Source organism: Terrapene carolina, unplaced genomic scaffold (assembly GCF_002925995.2).
Source record: "Terrapene carolina triunguis isolate 2854851 unplaced genomic scaffold, T_m_triunguis-2.0 Scaffold228, whole genome shotgun sequence".
Taxonomy (NCBI): Eukaryota; Metazoa; Chordata; order Testudines; family Emydidae; genus Terrapene; species Terrapene triunguis.
Genome location: NW_020664579.1, coordinates 2,435,714 through 2,462,344, shown reverse-complemented (window position 1 = coordinate 2,462,344; position 26,631 = coordinate 2,435,714). Strand labels below are relative to the sequence as shown.

Genomic DNA, 26,631 nt, shown 5'->3' with positions numbered 1-26,631 from the left:
CACCTTGCTGTGTAGAAAGATAATCCCCTTTTTACATCTGTAATGAAGACAAAAATAACTGATTTCGTCTTTATTTGGACTAAAGTCCTTTGAATGTTGCCTGCATGTTTTGTCTGTTGTTATTTGCCATATACAAACATTTGCTTTTGTTGAAAATGTTATTTTAAAAGACAATTTTTTAAAAAAAAACTGAAACAACCATTTTTTCCTCTTTTCCTTCTTCCTCTATAGGGTTTTGCACAGAGCTTCCTGAGAAGAATGTCTCACCGAAGTTCCATTCCTGGCTGTGGAGTCACCTTTGAGATAGTCTCTAATATTCCAGAGGTGAATAACTAGGAATTGAAAATATCTGAAACTGTCAAAGGGTCACCAACTTCTTGAAATCTCACATCTATTTGAATATTCATTGCCTATTGTTGCTACAACTAATAACTAAGATTCCTAGAACAGAAAGAGATTAGACAAACTGGTTTCTTTCCACGTTGCGCATTTGGCAGCAATCTGCATTGTTTACCCTGTTTATTCAGTTTTCCCTCCTTGTTTGTGTGGGTCTTTCATTCAGCAATGGGGAAGAGAAATATTGTAAGAAACCTTGTCCTGGGATCTGGGAGCAGGTTTAGTACCTGACTACTTTTACATTTTTTTTTTAAAATAGAATCTAAATTTCAAGTTGAGGCTGCCCCTTAATAAATAATACCTTGCTTTAACCCTTCGAGCACTGAGCCTCGTCATACTTTCCTTCATTGCCTCCACTCTTGCCTTCGTTCGGTCAAAACAGATACCCAGTAACAGCCTCCAAGAAAGCACTGCGAGAGACAGACACCCCTCACACCCAAAGTGCGTCTGAAGCTGTAGTCTCTGTTTTGTCAACTTTCTTCGTTTTATTTCCCTTCATATGATAGCCTAGTATGTTGTAGGGAGCAGGCAACAACCCAAATGTGGCTGACTTTAGTGTTTATAAAATATCTGAAGACAGACATTTTACGCCTGGGGGAATTCTGTGCACAATATATAAAAATTCTGTATATTTTACTTGTCAAAATAACACAATATAATCATGCCAGTTTCAATTATTTTGGTAATTTATTTCAAAATACCTGTCAGCAAGTATGTCTGTAACAATACAGAAAACAAAAAAGATTAAGGAAATGTTTTTGACAAATAGATTCCTTACTAGGCATATTAGTACAGAACTTTGAGTAATAATTCATTTAAACCACAATACAGAACCGTATTTCCCACACCCCTCAGAAGCAGTGCGAAGGCTTGGGAGAGTCGGGGGTAATGGAGGAGCTGAGGGAGAGGGAAGTAATTGCTGGGAAAGAGCCTGGGAGTGAACCTGGAGGGTTGTGAGGTGTGGGTGGGAGAAGTATGGAACAGGTTTTTTGTGGGGGAGGGATTGTTAGGGAGTTGGGGAGCTTTTCCCATGCAGACCTGGGCTGACCTCAACACCTCTCATTTAATCAGGCACATCTGTCCCAGTCCCCGTTTGGCCTGCACCCCAACTTCTTCCTATACCCATGTGGCCCTGCACCCCCACTCCCACTCAATGTTGTCACGCCACTAGCTCCTGTGTCCCTGCCCCAACTAGCCCTTCTGAACTCCAGTCTGTGTGATCACCACCACCCCACCCCCAGCAGCTCTGGGTGCCCTGCTCTGTTCCCCCCCCCCAATCCCATGCCTCCTCACCTGGCCCTGCAGGCAGGGCATTGTGAGGAAGGCAGCCTCTGCCCCCTCCCTCTCCATGGCTGGCTGCTCCAGCATGTGAGCCAGCTGCCCTCTCTTCTGGCACCACATTAGCCCCTGGCGAGCAAAAGGTATAATTGCAGCATGACCCCTCTTGTGGCTTCCCTTCACCTCCTCGAGTCCCCATCAGAGTCAATTATTCTGCAGGGGGGAAAATATCTATGAGAGATGTTAATGCTGCGCTTGCGCAGTGGTGCAGAATTCCCCCATGAATAGCATTTACATTGCTTGATGGTGATATCTCCCCATTAAACTCTGCTGACAAGAACAGAGAACCATCACCAGCATTTACAGCTGAAGGGTTCGACTCATCAAAAACAACAGAAGCACTCATCTAGCGTCTATGCTGCAGGAGCTCCTAAAACGTTTTTGTTGGGGATTCCTGCATGTGCTGCAGAAGTAGATTAATTTCTTATCTAATTTAGGGGAAGATTCAATGTTGAATCAACATCATCCATTTTTTTCAAAGCCTTCCTGTGGTCTGTACAGGAAAGAGATGTATTGTTTTTTGGTTGGTTGGCTGTATTTTGGGTGGTTGTTTTTTTTAATTGGAAATATTTCCTTTAAACTAGGCAGCCTTTCTTTCCTTCTTCCCAGGATGCTGAGGGAGCTGAGGAGCGGGAAGCGCTAGCAAGGATGGCAGCTAATGTTGAAAACGCAGCTTCGGCTGACTCAGAAGCCTATATTGAAAAGTACCTGCGGAGTGTGCTGGCAGTGGAGAACATTCTCACCCTGGATCGTCTTCGCCAGGTGTCTTTTTTTTTCTTTTTCTTTTCTCCAGTGCCAGAGTTGACATCAATAAATATACTGACTGAGAACACTGTTGTGATAGAAATCTTTTTATAAGTGCATGCAATGGCTTAATAAACAAGAGGGTCACGTCAGTATATGGCTCAGCTCTTCAGAGTGTTCTGTGACAGACACCCAAGGAAGCAAGTGCAGGAAGCTCTTTAGTTACTCCTTCTAAATTGTATGCAATACAGGTGGGATTGAAGGCTTGATATCAGTTTCACTGTCCATTCTGGGTTTCAAAACACACTGTGCACTGCCAGAATTGTAATTCAAAAAAGATAGTTTTGTGTGGAGTTGGCTTTAAAATTAAACCCAGAGTTTCAGAAAGCAAGTTTTCTGAAGTGATTAGCAAACCTTGTGTCATCTTGTACATGCTATGCGTTGGAGTAACCAAGCCTGTTCTCTCAATAAGTGAGACATTGATTAGGTTAATCGTAAGTATTGTAACTTGATCTGTTTACCAGGAAAAACGCAGGAGAGGGACACATTTATGGACAATTGTATTTCTGGGTATAAGGTATGCAAGGAAGAGATAAAGTCATCCAAAACAAATCTGAGCATGTGCTTGCCCCCTATAAATTAACAATAAAGTGCGCTGCACTCTTAAATATTGAAAGCAAGTTCTCTGTCAAATATAATTACTGTAAAGGATTAAAATAAGAGCTCAGCTAGGAAAAGGAGTCTTACTGTTCACATCTGTTAGAGATATAGCCCTCTCATAGATACAGATCTATAGGCTATAGATGCTCAGTGACCTTCTAAAGATTATATAAAATTCTAGCCTACCACTGAGCAAATAGTTACTAGTGGACCAAACTTGCCCACTCCCTGTAGACTTCCTACTATCGGCATACTATATGAGACATTAAAAATTAAATTATGAAGTCTCGTTTCGTCTATGGTGCATTAGGGCTATATAGAAATATTTTCATGTACTGTATATGCAAAACTACACTTGGATCACGGTTTAGATGCTTGTAAAGTGTTTCTGTCCTGATGTCTTGACTGGTCTGCAGGAGGTTGCGGTGAAAGAGCAGTTAACGGGGAAAGGAAAACTTAACAGGAGGAGTCTGAGCTCTCCCAATGTCAATCGGGTAAGTATGCCACAGTTGCATCAATAGATCCATGAGGAGGGCAGACCATACAACTGACAGGGCCCTAAGCTGTCCAGATGGGAGAATAAGACGATGAGTTGCCTCTGGTCTGATCCCCCAATTGCACCATTGGTGGTGGGGGAGATAAGCCAGCACGTGAATTCCTGAGCAGAGAGAAAACCCAGAAATTTCCGTATCCTGATCACATAGGCTAGTGTTCTAAACACCCAGACCTATCCAGACTATGTAAAAATAATCATGTGACATGTACTTCTGTACACACTACTCTTTTTTGAAACACGGAAGGTTTTTCATCCAATTATCAAGTTAATACTTTGTGCTTACAACTCTTTTTGTCTGAACATCTCAAGGCATGTTATAAATACTAATACTAATGAATTAAGCCTCATACATGCCTGAGTTGTAGAGATTATATTTTCTGTTTAACACATGAAGGAGATTTTGAGATTGACCAAGATCACACAGGAAATCTGCGGCAGAGCTAGGGATAGAACCTAAGGGTCCAATCAGTGGAAGTTCTGCCACAGACTTCAGTGGGGACAGCATTTCACTCTAAACCGCTTGACTCCCAGTTTTGTGCTATAACTGCAAGGCCATCTCTCCTGCTCTTATGTATTTTCAAGACACATTTATTAGAGGTACTTAACATTTTGCAGAAACTACTGTGTTTTTACTTTAACCATTTCAGATATCTGGAAGCCGTCAAGATTTAGGTCCCCCGTACAACCTTGGCAGTCAAAAGGTAAATATTTAAAGCAATTTGTGGCCTTTGAAGAGACGATTAGGGAGAATCTCCTCTTCCTTTTTGTGGTGTGTGGCCCCAGAATCAACCCTATCACTGACTATAAAAATATATCATTGGGACATGGTTCAAAAGTAATCTTGTTTAAAGGTCAAAGAATTACTTTTGAGAGACGTCGCAAGGCCTAGATAGACGACAGGGCCTTCCCATGACCTGCACAGTTCGTGTGTGTGTGCATAAATATATATGTATATGCATATGGAGAATAGAGGGTGAGAAAGGAATTTTAATGCATAATGCAATGGTATGAAGAAATCGAGTTTTCATATACGGTCTAGTGTCGATAGTTAAATATCTGTTCCATGTAGGAAATGCTAAAACTTCTGCAAGTAATGAATTGCTTATAGCCGCATCCATAGAAATGTCCAACAGTTTCTCATTAAAATACTGTACTTCATTTAAGCATTGAGAGAAAAATTCATTATCTGAATTTTCACTGTTTTTGTTTCCTCCTCCCTCCCCACCTTCCTCTCATGATATCCCACATTGCATGCTTCAGAGTTCAAAGGTCCCAGCAGAGGTAACTAATGCATTAGGTCCACCTAATGAGTGAGATAAAATTATTATCCCACTATAGTTACTATATTATTCTTACTTTAAATTCCTTTGCTTTAAAATATTTCTGCGTTGAAAATACAGCCATTATGCCTCATTTTCATAAGAATGGCCATACTCGTCTCTCTAGTGCCCAATGCCCAGTACTTCAGAAGGAATGATCCGAACATGACAATTATCGAGTGATCCATCCCCTGTCATCCACTCCCAGAGCATGGGGTTGCATCTCTGACCATCTTGGCTAATAGCCATTGATGGACCTATTCTCCATGAATTTATCTAGTTCTTTTTTGAACCTAGTTTTGGCCTTCACAGCATCTCCTGGCAACAAATTCCACAGTTTGACTGTGTGTTGTGCCTTTTGTTTCTTTTAAACCTGTCACCTATTAATTTCATTGGGTGACCCCTAGTTCTTGTGTTATGAGAAGGAATAAATAACACTCTCCATACCATTCATGATTTTATAGACCTCTGTCATATTCCTGCCTTAGTCATCTCTTTTCCAAGCTGAAAATTCCCAGTCTTTTTAATCTCTCCTCATACGGAAGCTGTTCCATACCCTTAATCATTTTTGTTGACCTTCTCTGTACCTTTTCCAATTCTAATCTATCTCTTTAGAGATGAGGTGACCAGAACTGTATGCAGTATTCATGGTGTGGGCATACCATGAATTTATATAGTGGCATTATGATATTTATTGTCTTATTATCTATCCCTTTCCTAATGTTTCCTAACACTCTGTTTGACTGCCACTTCACACAGAGCAATGTTTTCAGAGAACTATCCACAATGACTCCAAGATCTTTCTTGAGTGGTAACAGCTAATTTAGATCCAATCATTTTATATGTGTAGTTGGGATTATGTTTTCCAATGTGCTTTACTTTGCATTTATCAACATTATTTGTATGGGCCATTTTGTTGCCTAGTCACCCAGTTTTGTGAGATCCCTTTGTACAGTAACTGTTTGCTGCCTGTTTTGGGCTTAACTATCTTGCGTAATTGTGTATCGTCTGCAAATTTTGCCACCTCACTGTTTACCCGTTTTTCCAGATCATTTAAGAATACGTTGAACAGCACAAGTCCCAGGACAGATCTTTGGGGGACCCTGCCATTTATCTCTCTCCATTGTGAAAACTAACCTTTTATTCCTACCCTTTATTTCCTGTCTTTTAACCAGTTACTGATCTATGAGAGGATCTTCCCTCTTATCCCATGACTGCTTACTTTGCTTAAGAGTCTTTGGTGAGGGACTTTATCAAAGTCCTTCTGAAAAGTCCAAGTACACTCTATCCGCTGGCTCACTCTTTTGCACATGTTTGTTGACCCACCTCAGAGAATTCTGATAGATTGATAAGGCATGATTTCCCTTTACAAAAGCCATCTAGACTCTTCCCCAACAAATTATGTTCATCTGTGTGTTCATGCTACACTGATGCCAATGAGTAACTCCATCAAAAACAACGGTGTTATATCAACATGAAACTGTTGTAACTGAGAGGAGACTGAGCCTGTTGGATGCATCTTTCTTTTTATGTTGTCACAAAGCTCCAGCTGTTCAGGTACAGCTGTTTCATAGTTTCGTAGAAATGTGTAATTTGTGGCGTGGTGAAGTGATCCACAGGCCTCTTCTTACTAGTTGAAACTAACTAGATGGACATGAAACAAGCAAATGTGTTACAATCCTGTAATGGCAGCTGGGCAGTGAATTAGAAGACATCACAGGTCTTTTCTACATCTAACCTCTGTGATTCTGTAAGGTTTCCATGGAATAGTGTTTCATTGTTAGTATCCAGGTGGCTCGCTCTCCCCCACCCTCACTCACTTTCACTGGGCTGGGGTAGAGGCTTGGGGTGCAGGAGGGGGTGAGGGCTCTGGGGTGGGGCCAGGGATGAGGGGTTTGAGGTACAGGAGGGGGATCCAGGTTGGGGGGGGCTCGGGGCTGGGGTTTGTGTGTGAGGGCTCTGGGCTGCGGGGGCGGGCTCTGGGCTAGGCCTGGGGATGAGGGCTTTGGGATGCAGTGGGGGGCTCAGGGCTGGGGCAGGGGCTCGGGGTTGGGATGCGGGCTTACCTGGGGCAGTTCTCGGTGAGGGGAGGGGGGGCTAAGGCAGGCTGCCTGCCTGTCCTGACACCGCGTTGCGCATGCCCCAGAAGCAGCCAGCAGATCCGCCACTAGTAGGTGGGGGGACAAGAGGTTCCACGTGCTGCTCTTGCCTGCCACAGTCACTGCCCCCCCCAGCTCCCATTGGCCGGTTTCCGGCCAATGGGAGTGCAGAGCCAGTGCTTGGGGCGGGGGCAGTGTCTGGAGGCCCATGGCCCCCCGCCTAGCAGCTGGACCTGCTGGCCGCTTCCGGGGCGCAGCGTGGAGCCAGGACAGGTAGGGGACTAGCCTGCCTTAGCACCGCTGACGGAACCTTAAACGGCCCAGTCGGTGGTGCTGACCGGAGCTGCCAGGGTCCCTTTTCAACCGGGTGTTCCAGTCAAAAACCAGACACCTGGTCACCCTAGATGGGACAGAAATGGTAGGAGGTTCTCTTGCAGCCACCAAAACAGGCACTTTGGAAATATTCGAACCAGGAACCAGAATGGTCTTACAGCAAGAGCTGGCTCTTCATTTCTTTGCACATAGGTGGGTGGCAGCACTTCAGAGTAAGAGATTGGGAAAATCCTTTGCCAGGAGTGGAGCAGGAGTGTGTGTGTAGTGGCGCTTTTTAGAAATGCATTCAAAATTCGCTGTGCATACCGACATCGCAGGCATGCACAGATTTTTACAATGGGCAGCTTCTGAAGAGTTAACCCTCTATCGCCCCTTTGACCAAGACCTTTATTTAAAATCTGTTTAGGGGAATCACTTGTGGGCTTCATATTTTTTTAACGATGCATTATAGAATTAAACCATCCAGTCGGGATAGGGAGGAGGGAGACACTACTGTCCTAACATCAAAAGACAATAGTTACTCCAGCTTTATACCCTGATAACAGAGCTGCATTTGGTCCCATCTCTGTCTTTGAGTTATATCTGCTTGCTTTAGAGAGGACAAGCCAATTTTCTACTACAGAGCTGATATGGTTTTGTGGGGGGAGAGGAATTCTATTATATCTTACACATCAATACAAGTGCCATCTGATTTATGATTTTAGAATCTTTCACTGGTCATATAAGATGCAGCTGGATTTTTAGATCCCAAGTCACTTGCACCGGCTGTTAACTCTGTTTTTTTTTGTCTTGTAAATTGAGCAAATTGGATATGGAGTCAATGAGAGGGACCAAATATAGAGTCTGACCATATTACAGTCATTCCTCTGACTATAACCACACAGTGATAAAATTCTTTACAAGTAGGCCCTAAAATATGTTGTTAATGATATCCATTCTATCCTGGTCGTGTCTGTCTCCCTTTGAAATCTGTGGGAAGCTGCTGCCTATGTTGTATCTCAAAGGCGTGTGGGAAGGCAGGGCCACTTGAGCCTAAACCCCAGTTGGCACCAGTGATAGTTCTCTAGGTTGTATCAAAGTAGATCAGTGCAAATTAGTGCACTCTCCTATTTATTACAGCAGACGGGGATAGGAATGGGGCTATGGTAATATTTAAAAACTGTGACTACTTTTTCGTAAAGTTCTTTCTGAAAGCCTTGGATAGATGAGACACTAAGGCTTTCATTTCTGTGGTCTAGTGGCAGCATTTTAACAGCCTGCCAACTGGGAAAAAATAGTTGAGGCTGGTGAAGCCTAGAGAACACTTTTAGGAAATAACTCATAATATTTGCTACAAGACTCCTGTGCACATTGGGGCTGACTCCAAATAAGCTTCTTAGCATTCTTTCTGGAGGATAGAGTGCTACATTGTCGAGTACCAGCAGAGAAGAAAGAAAGCAATGGGAAAATATTCCAGAAATCAGTGGAACATATTAGAAACAACCCTGTATCAAAACATGGCAGGGAACATGTGTTCTTCCAGTGGCCATTTTTGATTTGCTAAATTAAGTCCGTTGACCTTGGTGTTCAGTCATTTGGCAGTGACCATGTACTGTGTACATAATACAGCTCCTTCAGACAAAGGATGTATAAGCACTTTCCCCTTCCCCTGCCACGCTTCTTGATGGAAACTAAAGTTTCACAGCCCTGAGTCTAACCAGTTGGCATTAGTTACAAATTTAGACGTTTCAGTCAGTAAATGTACAAAACAAGTGAGAGCCATGTCTAATAAACATACATGAAACTTGGGAACTGCATCAAGTTAATATATAACATACTCTTGCATTTTTTCTGTCCACGGTACAAATCTCTAAATAGCTTTTGGTCACTGAACAAGTTTATATTCATATTGTATAGGTCTTTTCCCTTCCATTGACAGTTGAGCATTCTTGCCCCCCTCCTTTTACCTCTGTACTCTTTGGGGAATATTATTTGGTCCCTTGGGTTCTGTTATCCACTTTATACTGATCTGTTCTGTTGGCAATACACCTCTTAATTCTCTGACCATTAGAGTAGCTCCACCTGCCACTAGAATATCTCCTCCTGGATGGCTTGCTGGCTTCTCAAAGTCAATGGGTCATAGTCATCCTGATTAATCTTGCCTCGTGTCCAAAACTGGGATATTCTTTCCTCTCTCTTCTTCCACATGCTCACTGCTAAGAACTACTATTCTTCAAATACTTGTACATGTGGATGCCATTCTAGGAGCATGTGCCTCCCCACGATCCTGAGGGCATAAAGGATGGAATGGGCCCAAATGCCTCTCAGTTTCTTCTTATCACCTATGGCAGTGAGACAGAACTTGTGTCCACCTGCTACCCCTTAGCACTTTTCTGTTAGTTAGAAGCAGTTGAGTTCTTAACATTTCACTTTATTTAGCCCATTGGCAAAATAATAGAAATAGTGTTTTAGAAAATCTGAGACTCTTCAGTACTGAAGCATTGATCTTATAGCTGTGGCACAGTTTCCAGGCTTTAAGTCCTGCTCTTCCTATGAGGCAGCAATGCCCCTGAATGATGGGCATTCTAAAGGCCTCTTTTGCCTTGGAGAAGACCCCATTCCTGACAAGTGCTCCATCTGTAAAACTTTCTCCAAATGGATCCAGAAAGCCTGAGTCACTTGGCTGAAATTATTTCTATTGGAGCAATCAATGAAGGGCACTTTTGACTCAGAGAATCAGGAGTTGAAAGATGATTCAGCTATTCATAAACTGCATTTGGCCAATGCTCTGATAAGCTATCCCTGGTACCTGTGTCTCCATAGCTACCAAAAGGCCTCAGACCTTGTCTAGAGGTAGCAAATGATCAGGACAGACCTCCATGGGTCCGTCAGTTGCTCCTGCTGACTGGCAGAAATGAGCACTATTCTAAGACCCAAACATAGCATCAATCACCTTTCCTGGTAGCATCAAAGCACAGTTCCTTCTTCAAAGCCTGACCTGCAACCTGGATCAGTTCTACTGCCTGATGCATGCGCTTTGGCACTGGCACCGTGGCAATTGAGCTCCGGCATCAACCTTTCTATATTGGTACCAGCTACCTCATTACCATCTGCACTGATGATGTTCTCACTGGTGTGAGAGATGAGACCCTCACTGGCCTTGATCTCTATGGTACCCCTTTCCTCAGTACCGCCTTCTTCAGTACTGTCTGTATTTACAAATTCTAGAGACCTAGTTATCATGCTGAACTAAAATATCCTCTTAACTAAATAAATTAGCCCCGCCATCTCACATTAAATCATGATCTACTAGGGCCCAAGCAACCTCACTGGCATTCTTGAGGAATATTTCTGTATCAGAAATTTGCAGGGCTGCCAGTTAGAGGCTCAGTGCATATTGTTATTCAGCACTCATTGTTACAGATGTTGGATCTGGTGTCCAGTTTGGTAAGGTGGTCCTGCAATCTTTATTTAAGTAGGACTCCAAGCTCCCATCTCCTTAGGGCGATAAAAGCTAGCTGATCACCTAGGGTGGGATTTATGTGGACAAAAACTTGAAAAAAAAAATGGTCACTTATGGTAACTGTGGGTGTTTGAGATGTTGTATCCACGTGGATTCCACAACCTGTCCTCCTTTCCCACTACTGTGGAGTCTTTTAGCTTTGGGGTTCTGTATTGGCAAAGGAACTAAAGCAGTTGGGCCTGCTCCACCCTTTATGCCTTTGGGGGCGGAGGGCACAAAAGTCTGTGGTGAGCAGACATCGTACCAAGGCGCACATAGGGTGCATGCAAACCTAAATGGGATCCAAGTGAACAGAACTTCTCTAAGAACACTTACTGTACAGCAAGTCGTTTTTCTTCTTCAACGTCTTCCTTCCTTTAGTGCAGGCCCTCTCTAGATCCTGCCACTTAGTATCTCCACATTTCATCCCTATCTGCAATGCTAAAACACTAACCCGTTCTCTAATTACTTCTCTCCTTGACTGCTGGGTATCTGCCATAATCCAGTTTCTTTTTCTTCCATCTCTCTTCCTTTCAGTGTATAGAACACAACAAGCAAGGTCATCTTCGTTTCTTGCTGATCTTATCTCCTGTCATACTACTTGAACCTATGCACTAGCTTTCCCTTCAGCCCAAAGATCAAGGCTGTCCACATCCATCTATTCTCATTATCTCCTGCTCTCCCTCCCTTTCATGCAAACTTCACTCTTGAATGCTACTTTAGAAGGCCACAAAGTCTTCCTAGATTTTTGGGTTAAAAGGTGCCAGTATGATCATCTAGTCAGACCTATGCATAATGATAGAATTTCACTCAGTGATTCTTGCAATTAGCCCTCAGTGGTTGTAAGTGGACAAAGGAGTCTGCCAGTGTCAATGGGAGCTGATGATGCTCAGCATCTTGTGAGATTGGGCATTCAATTCAACTGAAAACATTTTGGGGCATGGGTTCTGTCCGTAGTTTTGTACATTCTGCGTACTGCGAAGCGTTGTATATGCTGGCATGCTGCATAAGTATTAGCAGACTCGTACTCTGCACAATACTTTTGAAAATATAAACTTACTTTTCTTCTAGGGTCGATGGGAGAGCCAGCAAGATATATCCCAAATTTCAACACATTCTGGGAGTGGGATGACCCCGTCTCATACATCTTTGTCAGGCTCTGCTCAGCAAAACCATTCTAATGATCCAGGTAACAGCTTTCCCAAAGCTAAATCGGCTATGGTAAAAGTTTAGAGTGAAACATTCTATTTGGAACTGCAGGAGAAAAGGGGGCGGAGGTAGTCTCTCTGAATGTACAGTTGGAATTTTTTTTTTTTTTTAAGAATACCTATTGAGTTCTACCATTGTGCTCTGTACTGTGCAAACAGACATGGAGCATCAGTAAGAACTTGACGTTCACTGTCCTGAGTATCTGCCCTAACCGTTGTCTTTCTTTACTTTGATATGGGGAAACTGCAGTTCTGCAAACCCTGGCTGGTATGCAAAGTGTTCAGTGGTGCCCACTGTTTGTGAAGACACTGTCCTTGCCTCCAGAAGCTTACATTCTTAAATAACAGACAAAGCAATTCAGACACATAGTAATATACCATATGTTATGCAAGTAAAATTGCAAAGGCTGCAAAGCTACCAATGTATTAGAAAATAACGAAGAAAGTGCAGATTGGGGTGGATATTTTGCATATAGAGCCCAATGTATAATGGAAGAGTGCAGTGATAAAGTTGTTTGTTTTTATGTACTGGTTATAACTAGTGTTTCTCAAGGGGGATGAGAGCAGAGTGACAGCAGTAGAGTAAAGGAACAGGTGTGAGCTGGGAGAGCTGCATGACCCTGGTTATGTACCGATGGAGTCAAGATTACTTAGTTCTAATCCATGTTGCTATTTCTAGGGTGTGATTTAGTAATCAAGTTTACCTTGTTAAAGTTTTGCACTTGCGTAGTAATATTTTATCATCTGTGTTGCTTGTTTCTGGATTTTTAAATTCTACTACTGCAATTCTTAAAGCATTTAGTGTTTCCAAATCCTTGTATGTATATTAAGCCTTGGCATCCTATGTGAGAGAGGGAGCTCTTATCCCTGTTTTACAGAAGGGCAAACTGAGCCTCAGAGAGTTTGTGACTTGCCCAAGATCACACATTAATTCAGTGGAAGAGCTGGAAATAGGAACAGGAGTCCTGACTACTAGTCCTTTGTTGTTCTGACCTCTAGCTAACTCCCTCCCTAGTGCTGATTACAACATTAGAAGGTTCATAGATTTTCTATTGTGAAAGAACCGCAGCTGTTGATTACACTTTTTTTTAAAAAAACTTTGTTGACAGGACTCAGTAGCCTGGCTGCCTCCTACCTGAATCCAGTAAAATCCTTCGTGCCTCAGATGCCAAAGCTGCTTAAGTCTCTCTTTCCTGCTAGAGATGAGAAAAAGGGCAAGCAGACCTCTCCTCTTGCCCAGCAGGTAAAAAAACAAAAACGCACGCACGCGCACACACACACACACACACACACACACACACACACCCCAATATTGGTGATCACTGTTATAATGACTTGCTGGCAGAAAGCTGTTTTGTATGTTGCTGCAGGGCAAACCAAGCTTTTAGTCATAGTAAAAGCTTATATGATACATTTTCCCCTCCACAGTATCCAGAGATAGTGGAGCTGTTTTAACTTATTGATACTCTCAGCCCACTTGGCTTTTGTAAAGTGCCAAGTGCGCTACTAATGTGATTTATGGTAATACCACTTGCAGCAACAATAGTAAAATTTATGAAGTGCACTTAGTGTTGTTTGTATATTGCCAAGTGGAAAATGTAATTCTATTTTTAATTCCTGATTTCATTTCCCATCACCCACCCTTTAGCACCTTTTCCCTCTGACTTGTGCAATGTACTTGGAGCAGTAGTTTTTATTTCTATCCTAGTCTATTCCACATGCCAGAGATGCACCTCATCTTATTCATATGCTTGTAAGTCCCCACCTGTTCAAGGTTCAGCCCTTGTGCTCCAGGTAGCAACCAATGCATAGCCAAATATCAGAAAACACTATCCTTTATTTTAGATAGAGACAGACTTGTTGAAAATGAGATCTTCAACTTTGCAGGCACTATCTTATTTTATATAAATAGCTGGAGTTGTTTTAAAAAAAAAAAAAAGCCTCTTCATTGTGTGTGACTCATGTAGTATGGGAGAATTTGCAGGAGTGAAAAGAATAGACTTCTGTGTATTTATTTTAAACAAAAACCTGGAGCCAGATCTTCAGTTGTTATAAATCAGTGAAGCTCTGTTTGGCCTATGGTCTGTTAAGGTACTTCTGTAATGCAAAAAAAATAATCCCATGGTAGCGAGACTCAGAGCCCAGGTCTACAGACTCAGGCTCATGCTACAGCACTAAAAATAGCTGTGTAGACGTTCCGGCTCGGGTCTGAGACCCACCCTACTTACCGGGATTCAGAATCTGAGTTCCAGGCCGAGCAGGAATGTTTTCACGGCTATTTTAGCGCTGTAGCATGAAAACCACAAGACTGAGTCCATAGACTCAGGTTCTGAGACTCCCTGATGCAGGGTTGGTTTGTTTTGTTTTTTCAGTGTATACATACCCTGAAGTTGGAGGGCTCTGTTGTCCCCTCAGATTTGGTGCTTCAGGCTTACACTATCAGGTAGCTTAGAACCCTAAATTTAGGTTTAGTTTGAAAATACGCATGGACAGGTAGTGAGAGTGTGTGAAAAGATGTATACTAGAGAGAGAAGGTAATATCTTCTATTACCTCGCCCACCTTGTCTCTGTAATATCCTGGGACAGACACGGTTACAATGACACTGGGTACTTTCACTTTCAGAAATGTTTTCATGAATTTTGTTTAACTTCCACGAAAAGCTTTTTGTGGTAGGGATTCAAACATTCCTGAGAAATGGAAAATCAGAAAGTGAAATTAACCACATTCTTGTCTTTGTTCGAGCCAAGAGAAATACAGCAAGGAAGTGAAGAGCATAAACTGTGGAAAAATACATTAAAATATTAAATATTCTTTCTGTTTTAACAATCTTATCTGATATAAACACAGATAAGGATGTCTTTAAAAAATAACCTTTTTAATGAGAATGTTCCTTTAAGCAGTCACATTGCATAATGTCTTTTCTCCCTAAAATAATGAAAACAAAAAAAAAACGTAGTTTACTCCCAGTTTTTATCCTAATAATGATGTTTCCACCTGTACACTACCTTTCATCCAAGAGTGTTGAAGTGCTTTACAACAGCCGTGGCAAGGAGATAACCACTCTGATTTCAGTTTACCTGATTGTAAAATGGGGATAATAAAACTTAGAGTGCCAAATTTTTAAAAGTATTTTAGGTGCCTAAAAATGTAAATAGGTGCCTAGTGAGATTTGTAAAGATGCCTAAGGGCTTATACACTCAGGGGCACTCAGGAACGTTAATCTGAATTAACTAAAGGTGTGAATTTTAAATGGGTTAAACTCCCTTAAATCCCTGTGTGGACAATCTCATTCAGAATTAAAGATAAAATAGCTAAATTAAACTAAACTGAATTAAGGTCACTTTAATTCTCAATGAGAGCAGGGCCGGCTCCAGGCACCAGCTTAACAAGCAGGTGCTTGGGGCGGCCAAGGGAGAGGGGCGGCACCTGCGGCAATTCAGGGGCGGCAGGTCCCTCACTCCCTCTAGGAGCGAAGGACCTGCCGCTGAACTGCCGCTGCCGATCGCGGCTTTTTTTTTTTTTTTTTTTTTCTTTGCTTGGGGCGGCAGAAATGCTGGAGCCGGCCCTGAATGAGAGTGTATATACAGTTCAACGAAGCCACTTAAAATTCACACCTTTAATTAATTTGGATTAATTTTCGAGTGTGTCCCTGGTTAAACAAGCCTTGAGTGAATTCCCTGAAGTTGCACTGAATCAATGGCAGAGTCAGAATTAGATCTCAGAAGTCCCAATTTCCTAACTCCGACTCAAGTTTCTTGTCTGCACTCCCCCACACAGATCAAGATCAGTTGGTTACATTATTTGTTTGAAGTAGTTTTTTTCAACTATAAAGCCAGCAGTTTAAAGAAGCTTTGCATTTAAATTATAGCATAATAGAAGTGCTCAGATACCCCAGTGATGAGCGCAGCACAGAGACCTGAATGTGAGAGAATATTATTTCTGACTATTAAAAATAAATAAAATGCTAATGCATAAATAGGAATGTACAGAGTTTCTAACATTTGGTTATATTGGAGAGCAACCTAAGGTTTTCCAAGACCATTGGATCAATATAATGAAATGAAACGATAAAATTAATACAAGCTTAATGCTTTTAGTTTTCTTAATGCAACAAGTCAGCTGCATTACAAAGTCAGGTCACCTGCTGTCCATAAGAAACATACATATATTCTTCATTGCTCTGTCAGTAAATGAACGGAGCTTCCTAATCCCCATTGGGAACCGCAATACATATGTTTCCCCGAAAGTAAGACATCCCCCGAAAATAAGACCTACTTCCAGTTTTGCCTCTCGCTGTAATATAAGGCATCCCCCCGAAAATAAGACCTCCCCGATAATAAGGCCACCCCAGAATATAAGGCCCCGAAGCTCCAGGAAAAATAAAACCTCCCGTGAAAATAAGACCTAGCGCATCGTTGGGAGCAAAAATTAATATAAGACACTGTCTTATTTTCGGGGAAACAGGGTAGAAGAAAAAGCAGTAATTGATGTAGAGCTATAGAGCTAGCTTCCTCCTGTATTGCACCAACAGATAAATATCAACTGTTCGAGTAAGACTTGTTTTTGAAAACGTAAATGATATTGTGACTCGCATGATCTTACTTGCACTTCATTTGTAATGGGCCTGATATGAACATGGTCTCATGGGTTAAATGCAGGCTGAAGGAATGTAAACCAAAGGCATTAGTGATAAATGGCAATGTATTGAGCAGGAGGTGCTACCAGGATCAGTGTCAGGTGTTCAGCTGTAAGCCTTTTTTAATCTGGCAGGGGCAAATGGTAAATTTGCTAACTCCGGCAGATGTTATTGAAGTGGGAGGTGTTGCACATTCCACTGAATACTAAAACACAATAAAAAGGATATGGCCAGAGAAGAAAATTATACTGAACCTAGAAAAATACCAACTGGTGCAGTGGCAGGACAAAACTCTGATGTCCAATGGCAAGGAAGATCATGGAAATGGTGTAATGCCAGCGGTGGTAGCAAATGGCCAACTAGCAAATGGCTAGAAAATACTGCTTCAAAAAAAAAAAGGCAAAGTGAAATTCCGGTGGCACTTGCAAAGGAATTTCATCACTTAAAATGATGCATCTGAAGAAGTGAGGTGTTTTACCCACAAAAGCTTATGCCCAAATAAATCTGTTAGTCTTTAAAGTGCCACCGGACTCCTTGTTGTTTTTGTGGATACAGACTAACACGGCTACCCCCTGATACATCACTTAAAAAGGAATTGATGGGCTTCTTTCTGGTACAGAGTGCACCTTGAATATTGCATGCAGTGTATAGGGTGCCCCTTAGGTGCCGTATAAATACACAATTCTTATGATCAGAAAGCAATCAACAAATTGGAGGGAATTAGAGAAGAGCAACAAAAATGACTAAAAGGCTGGAGGGCTTGATTTACGAGGGAAGATCAAAATATCTAAACCAGTTTAGCTTCACTAAAGGGGAAAAAAAGGGTAAAGATCTGATATGTCTACAAGCATTTGAATGTAAATAATGAAGAGGGAGACTAGTTGCTTAGGAGAGTTCTGGGGGATAGAAATAGAAGACGAGAGATGAAATTAAGCAAAGGGAAACTTTAGAAATTTTTGTTGATACTAATTGAAAAGTGAGATCTATTAGACAATAGAGTCTAATAGATTCTGAAAGGAAGTGGAAGGCCTTATCTCAAAAATACAAATCACTCCACAGACATTAACAAGAAATTGCTTTCAATTACTTGGACATGTGACAGCTTGCACCTTTGTGACACAATATGCCAAGTTATGCCTTGATCTTTCCTGGACTGGCTCAGGATGGTTTATACCCTGAACAAACACAACCTGAACAAGCTGGTGTCAGTCCCTTATCAGGTGTGAGACTCCCAACGGGTGGAAAGGCTTACACAATGTTTGTGCAGGTGTTCCATTCATCCAGGTCTTCCCGACCATCACCATAATGACAGATGTATCTCTGGTAGGTTGGGGAGTGCATTTAGGGATCCATACCATTCAGGGCACGGTTACACATCAGCCTTCTGGAGGTGAAGGCAGTAAGGAATGCCTGTATCCACTTCCAGCTATTAGTCAGCAACAGATCCACAAAAACCATGACAATGTAGCCTGCATGTTCTATATCAGCTGGCAGGGGGAATGAGATACTCTTCTTTGTGCTGAAGCAATGAGGCTATGGAACTGGTGTATAGCCAACCACATCCTAATTTCAGCAGCCTACTTCCTGGGCATACAAAACACTAAGGCCAATGACCTCAGCAGGCACTTCTTCCAGAACTACGAATGGGAGTTCAACTCCCGGATTCTCAACCACATTTTCGTGACTTAGGGAATTCCAAAAGTGGATCTCTTTGCCACAGTTACGAACCCGAAGTGCAAACTATTTTGCTTGAAAGGGGGCTTGGGCCCTCACTCACTGGGAGATGCTTTCCTCATTCTTGGATGAGAGGCCTTCTGTATGCATTTCTTCCAATGGCCCTAAGATTGAAAGTGGTAAACAAGATCAAGCAAGACAAAGCCAAGATCATAGTAATAGTTCGAATGTGGCCCAGACAACCCTGGTACTCTTCCTGGTGTGTCCAGCTATGAGTCTTTCCTCCATTTCCAACCTTCCCCCCTCCTCCTCCTCCCCCAAGATACCAGTCAGACTCTCTGTCCCAACCTGGGAATTCTTCACCTCCGGGCTTGGTTAATGAATGGTTCGCAGGAATAGAGATTTCCTGTTCTGCAGAGGTATAGCAGATGTTATTAAATAGTAGGAAAAGATCTATGCATCATACTTTCTTGCAGAAATGGAAAAAATTTCACCACTGGTGTGATCAGTGACATCTGTTGTCTGTTCATTCTTCACTTTGTGGTGCCCTTGAGTATCTCCCGGAATTAGTCAGAATTATCTATGAGTTCTGTCAGGGTTCGCTTGGTGGTTCTCACAGTCTTTCATTCCCCAACTGAGGGATTCTCAGTGTTTGCTCATTCACCATGACAGAATTCATTATGGGATTGAGGAATCTTTATCCTTACTTTAGAGAACCCACTCCTGTATGGGATTTAAACTTCATACTCAAATGTCTTATGAAATCCCCTTTCAAATCTATTCCCTTCTTCACCTATCCATGAAAATGGCTTTCTTGGTGGCCATCACTTCTGCTCGAAGAGTTGGGGAAATGGGATCTTTATTATTGGATCCTCTCTTTACAGTGTCCTTGAAAGGTAGTCTCATCACACTCACATCCTAAACTTCTACCTAAGGTATTGTTTGAATTTCATATCAATCAAGTCATCCGTCTCCCAGTTTTCTTCCTGAAACGGCACCAGAGCAGGGAGGATGCTGCCTTGCATACCCTAGGCATCAGGTGGTTGTTGGCCTTTTATTTGAGCAGAACCGGATCATTTAAAAAAGTCTCCAAGACTGTTTGTGTCAATAGCTGACAGGTCCAAATGTCCAACGTCTCAATGTAGAAACTTGCCAGATGGATTTCAGGGTGTATGGCATATTCATAAGAAGGAATAAGTTTACCTCTTCTTAGAGTATTAGCCCATTCCATGAGGTCTCTCTCTACCTCTCTGACATTGTTCCCATTGTTGAGATCTGCAAGGCTGCAACTTGGTCTTCAGTACATACATTTTCCAAGTGCCACACAGTGGTTCATTCTTCCCAATCAAATGCTGTCTTTGGGAATTCAGTCTTCTCTTCAGTATTGGACTCGACTCTGAAGCTCCCGCCTCCTGTTGAGGATACTGCTCTGAAGTCAGCTGAAGTGAAGCACCCTTAGGGACACTACTCAAAGGAGGAGAGGTTACTCACCCTGTGCAATAATTGGAGTTCTTCAAGATGAGTGTCCCTCCATTTTGTTTTGGAGTTTTCTCTACAGGACTCTTTGGTGGAGAAGGAACTGAGGGCAATTTGCCTGTACAGCCCTATATGTCCTTGGTGCAGAACACCAGGGTGTGTAGTGCATGTGCGCAGGCCAAATGGCCACTACTACCAAAAATCTCCGATCAAAGGTGCATAATTGAAGTGGAGCACCCATCTCAAACTCCAGTTACTGCACAAGGTGAGTACCTCTCCGTCGCCATGACTAAGCAGGCCTCAGAGAGTGGGTAAGTGTGTGTTCCCAAAGCTCAACATATGTTCTTTGGATGAAGCCAAATTTGAAAAGTTCTAATATTAATCTACAGCAAAAACAGAAGGTTTTGAGTACTTGTTCTGAAAATTATCAAAAATTATCTCAACAGTAGATTTATTTCCTCCATATGCTTTTGCTTAAGTAGGCATCTGCCTTAAAGTAAGATACGTTTTTGTATGTGTTTCCTTAGCAAGATGGTCTCTTCCAGTTCCATGTTTTGTTTGTAATCAATTGCTGTCTGGGTTCTAGAAATGCAAAGACATTACTGTGAAGCTGGTGGCAGCTGACAAAATTGCTGTCTTTGACCTTCTGATGCAAGTTTAGTAACTAATCTGGAGAATAATGAACCGCAATTAATGAAATCTGCTCTCGTATTCAAGTGTGTTTCTCAGACAGCACATAAAATAATTGAAAGAACTTCCTGCTCTCTAATTAGTTAGATTGAATTAATTTGGCATAATAGGATTCTTCATGTAACTAGCAGATCAGCTTCCGATGAAGCTGTTTATATACCTAAAAGATTGGCTGCTGATGAAGCTGTTTATATACTTTAAAGTTAGAAAATACACATTCTCTCTGACTAATATGGTGCCTTTAAATTAATTGCCAGTATTTTGTAAATTAAAAAGCAGCTATATTCTTTAACCATTTGTGATTATTTGACTCGCTCTTTACTTTCCATTGTTCATTCTTAAAACAAGTTAGTGATGCCACATGCAGAATTTATGGCTTTTTCCATTCTTATTGTTGATGGGGAGAATTAATTATTTTAAACTCCACATGTGTGGAGGAGGAAGGGGTGGGGGTTGCATCTTTCTAGTTTTTAGCTATATATATATATATATATACTTATATTATGTGCATGCAGCTGAAGCTTTATTTCTTTATTAGCGTATTGTTGATTCCATAGTCCGAACAAGACAGATTTATTCTTCACGCTGTGACCATTTTGGTCTCTCTGAACTGCTCATATAATGGCATTTTAAGGTATCATTGTTTGGTATTTACAATGTATATATCAAAGTACAGTCCATACCTTTTATCATTGCAGTGGCAAAAGCAGACTCCTCAGACCAGTGTGAACTTATTCAACGGTTTTAAAATATTTCTGAAGACTCATTTCTTGCTCTCTCTAGATACTAATATGAGGGGGGGGCCATAGAAGTATCTGAGTGCCTAGGTGAATAGATTTTGTTAGCATATTGCTGAAATGAAACATATTTTTGGGTCACCGCTCCCTTATAGAAGAATCTCTTGTCTGAGTTTCTGTATTCTAATGTCATAATTCATTGCTGTCTGGTTGTGTTCCAGAAATGCAGCGGTATGGCACAGGAGAGGAGGGCAGCTAACAAAATTGTTGTCTTTGACCTTCTGACACAGGTTTAGTAACTAATCTAGAAAATAATGAACTGCAATTAATGAAACCCACCCAGAGAGGCTTTCTCTGGCATACATACAATTATTTATGTAGTGCCATAGATGTGCATGATGTTTAGCATGATTAAAAGGAATTCTGTCCCCTAATCAAATATAAATAATTTGACATCATAAAACCCCTTTTTAAACATATGTCTAAAAGGCTTTTTTCAGGGTTTCTAATAATAATTTGTGTGCTTTAATCAGCACGGCTCAACAGATCCTTCATGACCAACTGAGCTAATATGCATCTAATTCTTGTTGACTGAGTTGTTAAGGCTTCAGTTTCTTGCCTAATTCAGCTTCCCATATCATCCTTTTAAATACAGTTTTAATTAGAATGATTATGTAATGCTAATTTTTTTAAAGCAAACGAGTGAAACTCAAAAAATCTGAAACTTTTAAAAATCTTGTTACAAATTACCCTTTTAATCTTTCTGCTTGGAATTGGGAATGAAATAAATTAATTGCACAAGAAACAATGTATATTTAATTTTGCACTAAATACGTGGGGGTAGCTCATGAAAGTAAATCTTAGGTTCTCAAACTGACTAATCTACATGTAATGAAATTATAATTGCATGTTATACCCCAGTAAAGAATTTTGCAGTAGCTTTTCTGAAATGTAGTACTGTCAGACTGACAATCCTTGCAGCTGAAGTCCATCCCCATCTTGAGAGAAGGTGCAGCATAGGCAACAGCAATGGAAACTCCCTGATTAGTGCCCTGCTAGTGTGCTTTAACCATGACCTCAAGGGACAACCTCTAAATTGGAGGGTAATTCTAGGATCCCTGGCCCAATCAGTCCTTGCCCTCTCTTCTGATACAGTGAGTGGGCAAACAAGTGCCTATTATGGTGCAGGTTTTTGTGATATGATCACCTGCCTGCTGGGATCTGGTGTTCTCAGTCCAACTGATTTCACGTAGGTCTACAAACCTTGCAGAATCAAGCCCCAGATTAATAGTAAGATCTGGAGCATTCCAGTCTCAGTCCAGCAAAGCACATAAGTATGTGTTTAACAGGTCTACTTGTGTGCTTAAAGTTAACTTCTGTGGGGCTAATCACATGCCTAAAACAAAGCATTTTAGGATTTAATCCAGTGTTCTAGAGTTGAAAAGCTCTGTTTCTCATTACCAGTCCCAAAGCCATCCTATCTCCTTTCAAACAACTTTTTAAAGAAGTGACTTAATATTTCTTTTTATCATTGTAAATCTCTTAATTGTTAGAATTCATCTGATATTTAAATGTATGAACTAGAGAACTATTTAATAGGACACATATAGTAGATTTTTCTAGGTCACAATATAGTGATTGGCTACCCAGCTGTGAAGTCTCCAAATATCCTATTATTTATTTTTATTTATTATTTATGTTTTTAACATGAATAACTCTCTTTATAAAATCTAAACCTAATTGTGTTTAGCAACTCTTATTGTGAACCTATTACCAAACTGGGTGCTTTGACATTCTCTTTCAGTCCAGGTTTGTCAATTCATTGCAGATCATATGCCAGAAATTATCTCTATGGGAGGCCTGAATGAATAGACCAAGGACCAAATTCTGCCTCTCAGATGTATGTGCAGCCACTTTTTACTTCAGTGGGAACTATGCTCATGCATTTGAATACAGAATGTGGCGCTGGATGCAGAGACCAATATTTCATCAGTGCATGTCTTTTCACAAACACAAGTAGTTATAACAAATTGCATTAATACTTATTTTCCCCCCCAACTAACTTGACTACAGTTCATAACAAATATTTGTTTTAATACCTTTACTACCCGACGAGAGTAAAAAGCATCTTACCTATCTGTTTCCTGTCAACAGCAAAGTTGGTTAAGTGCCACTTTTTATAATTGCTTTTTTGTTCCATACTTCTTTTAAAGTTGTCTGGCAAAGGTATCTTAAGAGTTTTTATGTGTGTCATGCTTTCAGGAGGAGAATGGTATTTTAGCAGTTGATGGGGAATGATTAAAGTATAACCGTTTTGTTTCTTTTGTTGTTTGATATCAACAAGGCTTTTACATTTTATGGGTTTACATGCTTTAAGACTGAAGGTTTTTGATAAAATACAGGAAAGTGTGGGGTTTTCTGTGGTTTTTTTTTTGAAGGCCAGGTGAATAATGCTAAAAATAAAGGAACTGGGAAATATCAAAATAAGAAAACTATTTAAGATCATTGCGATCACTTCTATAGGCATTTTTTATCCATAGACCTCAAAGCACTTTCTAAAAGAGGATATTGTAACATCCGTATTTTACAGATGGGGAAACTGAGGCAGAGGTTGAGACACACGAGGTCACTGCCAGAGTAGAGACTAGACTGCCTATCTGTTGGAACACGCTGCCTCTCCAAGACCCTAAATCACTAGCAATACTTGTGTAGACTTATAATGATAACTCTCAGTGGTAAGCACTGCGCTCTAGGAAATACTTGAAAGGTTGGGCCAGGAATGAGGAGGGGAAAAGGATGCCATTCTCCCTAGCTGCTCCTGCTTGAGATGCCACTCATAGTAGATTGTAAGGAGTAGAGATGTTAAATATGATTACGAATCTTCTGGTGGGTTCCCCAGATTTGGCTTCCCCCTCAGAGAGGTTCAGATGCAGACAGTCTCCAGCAGAGGGAGGAGCAGTTGCCATTAAAGCCAGGGAGGGGGCTACCTGGCTTCACACCAATCAAACCAGGCCCTGCTGTTGTGGAGGAGACCAAGCTTGGTTGGGGGTGAGGAGGGTTAGGTGCCCTGCTGGGCTCTGCTGGATTGGGTCTTCCTTGGTGAGGCTCAGATGACTTCCTGGGCTTTACTCCTTGGCCTTTTAGTTCCAGGGATCAGGTTGGTGGGTGGAGAGGTGATACTCTCCTAAATGCCACCTTATTTATGACATCAAAATGAGCCATTGCTCACCATAAAAAGTGCAGATCTTATGCATAATTTAAAGATAGTCCCTTTCCTTTTTAATATGCTTTGATCAGAAGTGAAATAGTTAACAATGACAACAATTAAACAATCATTACTTCATAGAGATGAATGGGAGTAGTTCTCACTTCTTCGAGTGATGATCCCTATTGTATTCCACTGAGGGTTTACATATGCACACCATGCGTTCAGAGCTGGAGATTTTTCAAGTAGTAGTCTCCACTGGTCCGCACATGTGCCCTTGCCTCGCCTCATGGTTTCATCCAAGGTGATAAAGGGTGGGGCAGACCAACCACGTCGCCAGTTCCTTCTCACCGCCTCATGGTCCGGATCAAAACTATCACTGTACTCTTGTGTGTGACACACCTTTTAAAAAGAGTTTAGTTGTACAGTATATAGTTTTAGTAGTCCTATGCTGTTTTACTGTTTTAGTAGTTATTTGGAGTAGAATTAGGACTTTGGGGGAATCTGTTTCCGGGTAAACACCCAACACACATACACACGGTTACTGGACTATGCCGAAGACCCTAGGCATTAAAATCTGTGCCTCCTGCCCGTGTTCCTCTTTGGTCAGCGATAAACATCAATGCTGCTTGGGAGAAGCCCACATTTAATCCTGGTGAAGTATCTGCCAGTCCTTTCCTAGCCATACCTGAGAAGAGCGGGCTCTCTGCCTCATGAAGCATCTCATGGAAGTCGCCATAAGACCTCATTTGGACTGAGGCTGGGGAACTCCCCTGTACATTGCCTGATACAGCCAGGATTAACACTGCTGGCTATGGAGACTGAGTCTGGCTCTGTCAGTACCACCACTATGGACCCCATGTTGGGGCCTAGTCTGGAGGTAAGGAAGCATGCACATAAACATGGCAGTAAGTCTTCCTCCAAACCAAAGAAATTGGATGTTTTTTCCACAAGCACCAGCCATGGGGAAGCAGCGCACTCAGAGATGCATAAACGTGACAAGAATCCGCACAAACCAGCAGATCTGTTGGTAATGGGTACCGAGCCCAACACACCGTCAATGTTGGCCCCCCTTAAGGTACGGGATCCGCCCACTCCGGGAAAGTCTACCACTCTGGTGCCAGTTCCCACTATAGAAAGAGTACCATTAAGGCCAGGGAAACGGGAAGGGCTCCAGAGCCCCAGGACCTGTTTGCTGTGGGAGAGCCAAGATCTCCATGCCTTCTGCTACCATCCATCTTTAGGCAGGCCAGATCTCCCACCCAGTACATGCCGCAGTCAAGACACCCTTCACCACGTCCTCCAATGGTCTACATCAGAGGTGGCCAAACTTTTTGCCCCGAGGGCCACATCTGGGTATGGAAGCTGTATGGTGGGCCATGAATGCTCAAGAAATTGGGAGTTGGGGTTCAGGTGGGGGTGCGGGCTCTGGGGTGGGGCCAGAAATGAGGAGTTCAGGGTGCAGGAGGGGGCTCCAGGCTGGGGTGGGGTGGGGAGTTCTGGGGGAAGTATGAGGGGTTGGGGGTGCAGGAGGGAGCTCCAGGCTGGGACCGAGGAGTTCGGAGGGCGGGAGGGGGATCAGGGCTGGGGTAGGGGGGTTGAGGCACGGGAGGGGTCAGGGTGCAGGGTCTGGGCAGTGCTTACCTCAAGCAGCTCCTGGAAGCAGCAGCATGTCCCCCCTCCTACTCCTACGCGGAGGTGCAGCCAGGCAGCTCCCTGCAGCTCCGATTGCCCTCAGTTCCCGGCCAATGGGAGCTGTGGGGGTGGTGCTTGGGGCAGGAGCAGCATGCGGAGCCCCCTGGCTGCCCATACGTGTAGGAGCCGGAGGGAGGACATGCCGCTGCTTCCGGGAGCCGCACGGAGTCACGGCACAAGCAGAGTGGGGCAAACCCCGACCCTGTTCCCTGGCTGGAGCGCCGGAGCGGGTGCTCGAGGGCCGGATTAAAACATCAGAAGGGTCAGATGCAGCCCCCGGGCCATAGTTTGCCCACCCCTGGTCTACATGCTTCCACTGGCTTCAATAGTACTGTTGATGGAACCAGTGTCCGAATTTTCCTACTCGGGATTCAGATGAAGTG

General features: G+C 42.4%; 1 protein-coding gene across 1 annotated transcript in view; it reads left to right on the top strand.

The window, feature by feature from the left end:
* Nucleotides 1–26,631, top strand: part of KIF13B (kinesin family member 13B) — a 124,035-nt gene that overhangs the window by 83,140 nt on the left and 14,264 nt on the right. The window contains exons 29-34 of the mRNA XM_029912478.1: nucleotides 232–324; nucleotides 2,344–2,496; nucleotides 3,555–3,632; nucleotides 4,342–4,395; nucleotides 11,998–12,115; nucleotides 13,244–13,377. Coding sequence (XP_029768338.1) covers nucleotides 232–324; nucleotides 2,344–2,496; nucleotides 3,555–3,632; nucleotides 4,342–4,395; nucleotides 11,998–12,115; nucleotides 13,244–13,377 — 630 coding nt within the window. The remainder of the gene's footprint in view (nucleotides 1–231; nucleotides 325–2,343; nucleotides 2,497–3,554; nucleotides 3,633–4,341; nucleotides 4,396–11,997; nucleotides 12,116–13,243; nucleotides 13,378–26,631) is intronic.